Consider the following 11,539-nt stretch of genomic DNA (forward strand, 5'->3'; position numbering starts at 1 on the left):
AGATGTTAGAAGGTGAAGGAATGTACTGCTAGTAATGCTGAGGCACTTCAGGGAATGAGCCAAATCATATATGAGGGGAAATACCAGTGGGCAGGGCTCTGGAGAGATGTTCAGGAGGAAGCTGCAGTGCTGTTCTCAGCTCTGCTCCTGGCCTGCTGCCACGTCACTTCTTTGTACCCTCTTACACTTCCCACTCTTTGAAATGGGACTGGCTCTTTATGTGCTTGTACAGCACCTAACACAGGGAGGCTGTAATTCTAAGGCTTTTGTGTTACACTGTAATAGTAGCCCAAATAAGTGGTTTTATAGTCTGATTTATCAGGACTAGAAGCAGGACCCATGTCCCCTTGCTTACTGGGGAATGATCCTGTCTCATAGAAACACAGAACAGTATGGCTGGAGGGAAGTCATCTAGTCCAACCTACGCTGAAGGCAGGATCATCCATGACTAAAGTCATCTCATGAACAGAGAGGTAGTTAGCAATGTTCATTTGAAGTCAGGCATCTGATCTTACAGAAGCTTATCTCTGGTTTAGGTAGTCTATAAGATACAAATCTATCCTGTCTTCTGCTTAAATCATCTCAGCTAAGTGTCTTAACCATGTCTCATGGTATAAAGCTCAATGTCCTAGCCCAGCGTGTTACTATAAAGGCATCCTCAGTCCAGGAATGAATAAGGTGCATAGCTTCCTGTCAGCTTTATGATATTGTTACTTCCTCACAAACCAGCCAACTAAAGCCTGTAGCAATTATTCAACCCATCTGTACGGATTTGAAAGAGCAAAACTGTTTTTTGAGCATTTGACCAACTGTAGTGTCTGGTTTCAAAACCTCCAACCACATCTTACACCAGTGTTAGTGTGAGCAGGCTGGACTATTTATTTTAGGAAACAAATAGCTCTGTCATTTGCACATACTCTTATAGGCAGATGACACCCCTCTAACCCACGTTCTTCAAAAGAAGAGAAAGCAGGATGAAGATCTCTTTGTTACTGTGGGGAGCCCTGGCACTTTTCTTGGGGGCCATTCTTGCGGCAGGTAGGTGAGAAATGATATGAAGGCAATTGAGAATCATGTTTCAAATATAAATCTTACATTTGAGCAACTCTGCTGAACAGCCATATACTGTTAATGGTCTTAACAAATAGACAAAATCAAGGCTCAGTCTGCTAGAGCAGGAGCCAAAGCCCGGGAAAGTCAGACTTTAGTGGACTTTTGGTGGGAGTCTAAGTCTTTGTCTTCACCACGATAGTGGGAAGTTTTAGATTCCCGTTGCAACTCTAAGAGTGATCACTAGCAACTCAATAATCTCTTATTGTAGAGATTCTGGAGCATTAAACAGAGAATCCATATGGTTGCTCTTCCTCCCAGATCTGAAGCTGACAAACAGGACTATTCTTAGCTAGAATTAAAGGCATCTTAATGTTTCTTTATGCATGTAACTGACTGCTACAAAAGGGCCTGATTCTGATCTCATTCTAGTTTTACACCATACAAACCTACATGGAGCTACTCCTGATTCACACTAGTTAACTGAGATCTGAATCTTGTCCACATAGATGAAAATAATTGAAAGAGAGTAATTGTTGACTATTTTGATGCAATTTAATAACACAGTGGTGTAGCTTCAGTTACACTAAAGTGGTTAAGATTCACTGGGCAAAATTCTGACTTATGTTTTACCTGACTGAGAACAGTACTCCCCTCATGACCCACTATGTCCTATGTTTTCTCTAATTTCAGTAAGCATTACGGTTTGCGTGATGGGGTGGTTGGTTAACAGTATTGCTTTCCATGAGGTGTAATAGTGTATGCACAATTCACAGGGAAGTCAGTGGGAGTAAAGAGCATCTTTGGGAACGTGATTTGGCCCCTTTACTTCACAATTAATGCATTTGGATCAAATTAAATCTTTTCTTGCTTTAATAACAAAAATAGCTTAAAATTCAACGGCGTGGGAGCACCAGTTTGCACTTTATTTGCACTTTAATATGCTGCAGTTGATTATTCATTGATTTTATAGAGTCCTGTTCCCATATAATGTGGCAACTTAAAAGATAACCCACTATTCAAAAGAAATGTTTAATCAAAAGCAGCTTTTTATGGGAATCCATCAGGAAAGAAGTGTTATTGTCCATTGATCCAACTATGGAATATTTGTCCAACCTGCAGCTAATTAGGAGAACATTAGCAGAGTTCATAGGAACTGTTTTCCTTTCCTTCAGTACCTTGTCAGTACATGGAGGTGTTATTTATAAAGCTCAGGTGTCTTGTATGATGACTTATTTTCAATTATGCAATTTGTAAGAAGATTTACATTTCTAGGAATTATAGAGCTCCTATTTGTTAAATACAATTATATTGCTGTTATATGCTTTCTTACACATTTGCAAAGAAAAGTTTTCAGAAATGATGCTATAGTGCATACAATCAGTAGCATAACCGAAGGGGGCAAACAAGGTAATTGCCCCAGGCACCGCCTGTGTGGAGGAGCCCAAAAGGGAGAAAACATTTAAGAGCAGGGGCATTAAAAAGGTGTAACACACTCCAGAGCTAAAAACACTCCTCAGGGAGCTATGAGCCATGCTCATTTCCTTCCTGGTCTAAAACTCTTTGAAGCAAACATTATTTATTAGAAACGATGCTGCCAGTTTTTAAAACAGCAACACACACAGCTGGTTTATTAACTTCAGAGCCCCTTTGTTGATTTGTGTTACAAAGTTTTGGGGTTGTCTCACATTTTGAGCTTACCAGAGAGAACGGCAGCTAAAATCTGTGACTTGCAAGACTCGGGTCTTTGGTACGTATGTCCCTATAGGCTGGCAGATGGCATCAGTCCATGTTAAGACTGCTACAAAATGTGTGTACAGAACTGGGGATCCGTTGAAAACCAGTACTTTGGTAATTTAGAAGATGTTGAGTGTGTGAGTTAAGTCAAAGTAGGACTTAATAGACATGTAAACCTTATATTAGCCCTCTGCACTTGGGTGACTTTTACCCTGATTTCCTATTCCTCCATTTTTTACTAAACACTACAGACCAGCCCAGAAATGTCAACTTCCTTTCAGTGAATTGCTTAGTCTTGGACAATGCCTCAGGATTGTGGAAATTTGGCCAAGTGTCAGAGCTCCCATGCTTAGTTGAACTTAATGTGAGCTCTCTACTCCACTTCTAAATGAAACTTCAACTGTGTTTTGAAACATTGCATTTTACTGAAACTGCTTAAATATCAAAACTTTATTTTGACTCTATTTGAATTAATGTTTTGTTCCAACATTTTCAAAATAAAACATTTTTTTTCAAACAGTCTGCTTTCTTTAGCAATTCACCTATAAGAAAGAGAGGCTAAAAGGGTTAAATAACCTGAGCGGTAAACAGAAAATTTCATTTTGGTAAATAAAACCTACTCTTGAATTTGTTTTAACAACCCGTGCAACAGTAGGACACTGGCAGCCCTTCTCTCCCTACTTTAATTGTGGTAGATTTGAGTGCTTTTGGTGTCTTTGAGTAATATGCCTTGTAGCTGTGCAACAGGGTTGAGTGTATAGTTTAAAAAATAAGTTATACCAGTGGTCAGCAAGCTTTTGAGGTTGTGGGCCAGGGTGACCCAGTTAAGACTAGAAACAAGAGGGGGGTGCTTGGTATTACCTAGCTACTGCTGCCACTTTTCTTCATCATGGCAGAGGAAAATGACTACCACTGAAGCCTTCCACTGCTGAATGCCACAAAGCCCCACATCTGCAGGACTGATCAAATGGCTCTGCAGGACAGATATGGCTTGTTGGGCCATAGGTTGCTGACCCCTGGGTTAGAGAAGGACTTGTATGAGATGGTTTGGATAGGGATGATCCTGCCTTGAGCAGGGGGTTGGGACTAGATGACCTCCTGAGGTCCCTTCCAACCCTACTTTTCTGTGATTCTATGATAAAACATTTTGTGGGGTTGATCCAAAAAACATTTTTTTTGATTGAAGAAAAAAAAAGAATTCTGCTTATGTTTGATCCCGATATCTATTTTCCTGAAATTTTGTATCAGATGTTGTACTGGGAAATCCCCCAGCTCTATTCAGGAGCTGTACAAATGCCAAAATGCTGCCCAAAGGGTTCAGAACTGCCACTGGGCAATGGATACTAAATGAGCCCTCTCCGTCTGTTTTACAGGAGCAGTTGTGAAACAGGAGGCCCAGACTGGTTCTGACTATATTGCCAATCATGCCTATTTTTAGAGGGCACTATCACTATAACAGCAGGCAGAAGGCAGATGGGAACCAGTTCATTTCCAGTGTCAGATGGTGGCTGATAAACAGCCTTGTGATGGCAGCATTATTCAGACTTCGCTGTGCCTCTGTGCTTCATTTGTATCACAGTGTGGTGTAAAACACTGTTTCCTGTGGAGCAGAACACCTGGCTTGGCTGTAATTGAGGCATAACACAAGGACGTCCTTTCTCCTGCTTTGTTTCATGTTTCTCCAACTTTTTCCACGGACCTCTCATTAGTGGATTCATCCCCTACTGCCTCCTTCTTCCTGTCTGACCAAGTAGTAGGTGCAGGCCACACCACGTTTGAGACTGGGAAGAGAGAAAGAGGCTCAGTTTTCTCAGGAGGACTATGCACCAGCCTTGACAACAATCAGATCGTGAAGAGAACCTGAAGTACATTTCATCCTTGTGCTCTGTTGACAGGATACCTGGGAATAGATATCAAGTCAAGCAAATGACAAGACTTTTCTCTCTCTTTCTAACTCATTCTGTGTTTTGGCAGGTTACGAGGATGAGGAGTGGGAAGAGCATGTCCTGGTTGATAACAAATGTCAATGTGTCCGGGTGACCTCTAAGTTTGTCCCTTCCAAAGACAATCCTCAGGAAGAAATCTTGGAGAGAAACATCCGTGTCATGTAAGTGGCAGACAAAACTTTATTTTGAGAAGGTAAAGCTGAGGCGGCATGTCACAGCCAGCTCCTTGTTTTTGTATCTGCTCAGCATATTAGTTATGGGAGACCCAAGAAGTTTTCCTTGTGGCCTGCTCTTCATGCAATAATTCAGATTCTATTAGCTCTCATCTAATTCTCTCATGGCTTATGGCACATAGAGGCAAGTGACCCATGTCACACCAAATGGATCTATTTTACCAGCTGAATTACATTTGCATAACGTATATCCCCCTCCTTACAAACAGTGGTTCAAGAATATTTAAAGGGTTAGAGTAGCTCTTTAAAACATGCTGTGAAGGAGATAAGAACAGCATTTCCAGTGCTCATATTAGGGACACTGTCTAGCTCAGAGCATAGGATCTGACAATCCAGAATAGACCCCAGGTCCAACAGACCAGCTACTGTCTTATCCCTGGGAAAGGATTAATGCCTCATGTTTCAGGGAAGGCCAAACCCCTGGCTACAGTTAGGTAGTTGCCAGCACACACTGGGCACATCTACATGTGCGAATTTACTGTGCAGTAACCAAAATTACTGTGCAGTATGGGCACGCATCTACATGTGCCTGCCTGTACTGCGCAGTAAATATGGTGACTTACGCCGACTTGAGTGTAAATTTGATACCTGCATCATGCAGCTATCAAATTTACGCCTGATTAGTTATTGCACAGTAACACATGTGTAGACACCTTACTGTGCAGTAACACTGTGTGTGTGGACTGACTTGGGACTAACTTTAGTCCCAAGTCTGACCACGCACAGCATCAGTGCACTTTAATGCCTGTACGTGTAGACGCTGGCCTATTCCTGCTTATTGTACAGTAATTTACTGCACAGTGAATTTAAGCTGGTGTAAATGCATGTGTAGACCCACCCACAGTGTCTGAATTTGCTTTCACATAAACCTCCCACTGAGGTGGTGGGGAGGAGGGGAGGCATGTTGGCTGAGAAGGCAAGCTTGAGGTCAGAGGAGTTTAAGAGCACTAATGAAACTTTATTGTTGAAAAAGGCTGTGAATCATGAGCGTTGGTGAGTCTAGGCCTCTATCTACTTAGACATGCCCGGATATAACTCCTGTCATTGGCAAGACTTATGGCAGTTGTTAAATTACTAGTATTTCAACAGTTCGCCGTGCTTTGATATCCTCTAGTCTTTCCATGGTGGTCCCTAGCAGTGGCGTAGAAAAAATCTACGTTGTGGGCACATGGAAGCTAAGCTCAGGTCTAACACATAGCAAGCAAGTATTTGAAGTTTTGTTGGGAGCAGAAGTGGAAAGAGATGAAAAGATCTGTGCATAAAACAAGATAAGAACTTGGCTTCAGCCATATCAGGATAATTCATTGTGCAGTTTGCAGATTTCACCTGAATAATTCTCAGGAACTTTTATGATTATCTTTTCCCTCACCTTCTAGAGTCCCACTGAAGAGCAGAATGAACATGTCTGACCCTACCTCTCCACTGAGAACCACTTTTGTCTACCGACTGTCTGAACTGTGAGGAATTTTCTTTACTGCATTCATGTTGTAACATTACCTCTCCATACCATGGACAGACAGGGAAGTTATGGCAGAGGGTCAGTGGCTGGGCCAAGGTTATACAGGAATTCTGCAACAGGGCTTGAGAACAGACCTCAGTTTTCCTAACCCCCAGTCCTGCATCCTGGTCAGGACAGGGTCTTTCCTCCTGAGATAACGAAATCCTACATTTCTTAATTCAGGGTATGGCTAAAGACAGACAACATTGAAAATCCCTTTATAAACTGTTATTTTTTGTGAAGACTGCATTGTAAATGTACTGATTTCAGAGTTGCATACTATCATGACTTTCTCTCAGGTTTCACAGCACTTGAAGTTTTACTTAAGCCTCAGAAGGCAAGTGCTTATAGGAAAATCACAGTTTCATTTTACATGAGAGCATATAGACCCTCATATTGCAGATAAAGTCCTACCATGACCCTGGCTCATTCTGAAAGCTCAAAACCAACATGGCATGTATTGGTTGTCCAGTGACTTGTGAGGGTTTCCCCCTACTGCCGTGTGCAGCCCAAGATAATTTGGTGGCTGGTCCTAAGCTCTAGAAGGCAGCAGAAGCTGCCTGAACATATTTGTCAAGGTAGCAGTGAGGACTCAAGGCTCCTCAGTGCTGCAGCCTCTTTCCATGACTAACATATACCCACTCAATCTGTCTTTCAGCTGCAAGAAATGTGATCCCACGGAAATCGAGCTGGGCGGCCAGATAGTTACTGCTCAGCAAAGCACCGACTGCAGCAAATCAGATACGTGCTATACCTATGACAGGAACAAGTGCTATACCACAACCTTCCCATTTGCCTATGGTGGTCAGACCAAGAACATTGAAGCTGCCCTCACACCAGCATCCTGCTATGCCGATTAGATCACTCCAGTGCTGCCATGCTGCCTGTTGAAACTATGCCCTTCCCCACAAAAATACTTTTACATTAGTGCCCTATTAGCCAGAGAAACTGCGTCAGAAATATCAGGGTAATGCAGCGCCTGTTCCTGACAGTTAATGATCTTCATGAAAAAGGTTGCTGTCTTTCCATGGTACTTGTTGGTGATAAAAGATTCTTGTGTTACTTCCCTGGCCACTTGTTTCAAAATAAATAATTAAACCAATTATGCTTTGGGAGCAAACTCCCACACTGTGGGCCAGATGCTCAGCTGGTATAAATCAGCAAGATTCCACTCCCATGCAGTGGATCTATACCAATTTATGCCAGTCGAGGATCTGGCTGTAACATCATTTGATCCCTTGTTAAGCAAAACTGTCAAAGAAGTCAATGGGACTTTTGCTACAATAGGGGATGCAGGACTTGGCCTTCTCAGTGCATAGGAACAGTGTATCCAAGGCAGCAGGCAAGCGTTCATATTCAGATTTCTCTCCTCTTTTCCAAAGCAATTTTTCCAGTATCTTAGTTATATTAACTTAGAGAAGACCTTTAGCTCAGAGAGTTAATGCTACTACACATAAACTCTAGACCAGTGCATAATTTGAAGTAGCCTCTTTTTTGTATTCCTTTGGAAAACCCCAAATGATTTTACATAATCTAAAATAATCCTTTGCAAACTTTAACCAACAGTATATTATATTACAGTTTAATTTTCAAAGTTAGCAGATTTGGTACTATCATAAACCAAATGATATCCCACTATAAGTTAGGAGGGAAAGCAGTAGAGTGGGGCTTGCAAAGACAGGCAGATTTGAATATCTAATTTTCATTAAGTTTTAATGAGTGTCCCAGTCCTTTATGCAGCTTTGAAAAAATCACATCTTTAATATATCCTGACCTGTTTAAAGAAGACTGAGTATGCTGCAGCTCTTAAGTATTTTCAGATAATGCCAAAACACCCAATATTATAGGAAAGATTAATTAATTTTGACTTATATTTTAGAGATCAAGCTACCAACCAAGGGTATTTCACTATTGTGAAATTATCAGTACTTGATCATTATTAATGTTTTTCTCAATTGACTTGTCCCTGTAGAGAACAAATTATTTTTCAGTTTGAACAAATATCTGTGTCCTGATATCTCCATGGACAGATTTCTGGGGCTGCATGGATCTGATGGCAAAAGCTGGGTGCTCGTTAGGGGTTTATTCCAATCTTCCACATCGCTTTCTTTTCTCTTGTTTCTACATGGAACTTCCCCAAAGAGGCTGATATTGTATTGTACATTACAGTGAATGTGTTATACCTGGTATTGTCATTAGACAATCATGTATGCAAGTGCATAAACTGTACAGCATTACATTGAGCCAGGCTGGTACATTCCTCACTGTTTTAAAATTTGGTTGCAGGTCCCTATGCTATCTTTCAGTTTAATTTGTGTTGCAATAAAAATAAGGCAAGAGCTATTTACCTGAAGCTTCAACTTTGTTAGCAAAACATAAGATATTAAATAGATTTTTTCTCTTGCATTTATCTGTGTGGTGAATTTAAATGGCAATAAAGGTAGAAGTCTCGCCTACTGATTTTCTTCTGAACTTCAAAGAGAAGAAGAAGAAAAAGAATTTTCACTATGTCCACATTATAATTAAAGTTAAGTCCTTACAGAATACACGTTAGACATCTGGAATTGCATTGAAGTATTCCTGTGATGGAATTTGCTCAGCCAGAGGACACCAAGATCAGTATCACTTAAGTGGAGAGTGGTGAGTGTATGATTAGAGGCACTATGACTTGGTGTGACTACAATTAAATATACAGGCACTGAGGTCCACCTGCATACTGTATATTGAAGAATCATTGTCTGGCATATTAGAGCTGTATAGTGGAGAAGGGGACCTATAAAAGCCCAGAACAGTGCTGGTGGGAGCTAACACTTCAATAGACCCAATTTGTATGTGGATCAAGATACAAGAGAACATGGGGAGGGTGACTTACTTGTAGGAGTCTACTATAGACTCCCCCCATCAAGAGGAAGACCTAGATCGGGAATTCAATAGGGAACTGGTTGAAACCACATGTTCCTGATGCTTGATCATCATGGGGGGACTTCAGGTTCCCTGACATCTCTTGGGATGAGTGCATGGCCAAATCTGACAGGTCACATAGCTTTCTCACGTGCATCGATGACCTCTGCCTAACCCAGGAGGTCTGTGCATCGACTAAGGGAGAGGCATTATTGGATCTGGTCCTGGCCATGGGGGAGGACCTGGTGAGCAATCTGTGGATCGAAGGGAAGCTTGGTGACAGCAACCATGACTTGGTCACCTTCTTAGTTCACCAAACAGCAGGCAAACCCCTCAGTAAAACAGAGGTCCTTAACTTTGGGAAGGCCGACTTCTGCAATCTGAGAGAATTGGTCAGGCAATCAGAGGTCATACCCCCCCAGAAAAGGGAGTAACATGAGGAACGGTTATTGCTCAAAAACATAATCCTTGAAGCACAGGGCAAAGCCATCCCTTCTTGCAAGAAATGCAGTCAGTGAGCAAGGAAGCCTCTATGGCTGAATAAGGAACTGTTGGACCTCATTAAGCTCAAAAGAGTAGCCTATCCTAGCTGGAAAACAGGAAGCATTACCAAAGAGGATTATCCTGCACTCACCGGCACCTGCAGAGAGCGATCAAGAAAAGCCAAGGCAGAAACTGAACTTAGGCTAGCTACAGGCATAAAGGACAACAGAAAATCCTTCTTCAAAATTGTGGGAAGTAGAAAAAAGAACAAGGACAGTATTGGGCCCCTGAGAGATCCAAAGGAGCAACTGACATCAGATGCCCAAGAAAAGGCCAATCTAAATCACTTTTTTGCATCCGTTTTTTCACCCTCCCAAGAAGATCACACTGCCAGGAATGGCACAAAGCAATTCGGGATTGGGTGACGGGCCCAAAATCGATGTGGATCAGGTGAGGGAACACCTTGGGAAACTGGACATTCATAAGTCTGCAGGCGCAAATGGAATGCACCTAGGGGTCTTGAAAGAGCTGGCAGACATCATTGCATCCCCCTTGGCAGGGATATTTGAAAAATTGTGGCGCTTGGGCGAGGTCCTGGATGACTGGAAAAGAGCCAATGAGGTCTCTATCTACAAGAAAGGGAGGAGGGATGACTTGCAGAACTATAGACCAATCAGTTTGACATCCATCCCTGGAAAAATCCTGAAGGAAATTGTCAAGGGATCCATCAATGACAGACTAATAGAAGGCAAGCTTCTGAATGCCAGCCAACATGGCTTTGTGACTGGCAGGTCTTGCCTGACCAACCTCATCTCCTTCTATGACCACGTAACATATGCCCTGGACAAGGGAGATGATGTGGACGTCATATATCTGGACTTCAAGAAGGCCTTTGACCTAGTTCCCAACGATGTCCTCATGGTTAAGATGGGGAACTGTGGCCTTGATCATCTTATGGTCCAATGGCTAGGCAACTGGCTACGGGGTCGGACCCAAAGAGTACTAGTTGAAGGGAGCAAATCAACATGGCACAGGGTTACCAGTGGAGTCCCTCAGGGCTTGGTACTTGGGCCAGTACTCTTTAACATTTTCATCAATGATCTAGATTCGGGAGTCAGATGTGAACTGGCCAAATTCATGGACAATGCCAAATTATGGGGGAGGGCTGTCACACTGCAGGACAGGCTTGGAATACAGGCCGACTTGGATACATTCTCAAGGTGAGCTGACCAAAACTGGATGGCCTTCAATGCAGAGAAGTGCAAGGTGCTGCACCTCGGTAGGAAGAACCCTCAGCATACTTATAGGCTCAGCAGTGCTATGCTTGCTAGCACCACGACCAAAAGGGACTTGGGGGTCTTGATTGACCACAAGATGAATATGAATCACCATTGTGATGCGGTGGTGGGCAAAGCTAACCAAACTTTGGTGTGCATCCACTGATGCATCTCAAGCAAATCCAGGGAAGTCATCCTCACACTTTACTCAGCCCTGGTGAGACCACAGCTGAAGTACTGCATCCAGTATTGGGCCCCCCACTTCAGGAAGGATGTGGAGAAGCTTGAGAGAGTCCAGAGGAGAGCCACTCATATGATCCACGGCCTGGAGGGAAGGCCATATGATGAGAGGCTGAGGGACTTGGGACTCTTCATTTTGGAGAAGAGAAGGCTCGGGGGGACTTGGGGGCCGCC

At 42.6% G+C, this 11,539-nt stretch overlaps 1 protein-coding gene across 1 annotated transcript; it reads left to right on the plus strand.

Moving 5' to 3' along the window:
- The first annotated feature begins 884 nt into the window (after window positions 1-884).
- Window positions 885-8,870, plus strand: JCHAIN (joining chain of multimeric IgA and IgM). Its single transcript, XM_006033985.3, has 4 exons — window positions 885-1,038; window positions 4,762-4,894; window positions 6,343-6,423; window positions 7,123-8,870. The coding sequence occupies exons 1-4, from the start codon at window positions 975-977 to the stop codon at window positions 7,322-7,324; spliced, it is 480 nt and encodes a 159-aa protein (XP_006034047.1). The 5' UTR covers window positions 885-974; the 3' UTR covers window positions 7,325-8,870.
- Window positions 8,871-11,539: the final 2,669 nt, after the last annotated feature.

The sequence above is a fragment of the Alligator sinensis genome, unplaced genomic scaffold (assembly GCF_000455745.1).
Source record: "Alligator sinensis unplaced genomic scaffold, ASM45574v1 scaffold1546_1, whole genome shotgun sequence".
NCBI classification, from domain to species: domain Eukaryota; kingdom Metazoa; phylum Chordata; order Crocodylia; family Alligatoridae; genus Alligator; species Alligator sinensis.

Bases quoted from the DNA above. Each gene is read 5' to 3' on its own strand.
- JCHAIN (XM_006033985.3), top strand. From the start codon at position 975: ATGAAGATCTCTTTGTTACTGTGGGGAGCCCTGGCACTTTTCTTGGGG. The intron at 4,895-6,342 runs GTAAGTGGCAGA...CTCACCTTCTAG, and splicing joins GAGAGAAACATCCGTGTCAT to AGTCCCACTGAAGAGCAGAA. The intron at 6,424-7,122 runs GTGAGGAATTTT...TCTGTCTTTCAG, and splicing joins GTCTACCGACTGTCTGAACT to CTGCAAGAAATGTGATCCCA.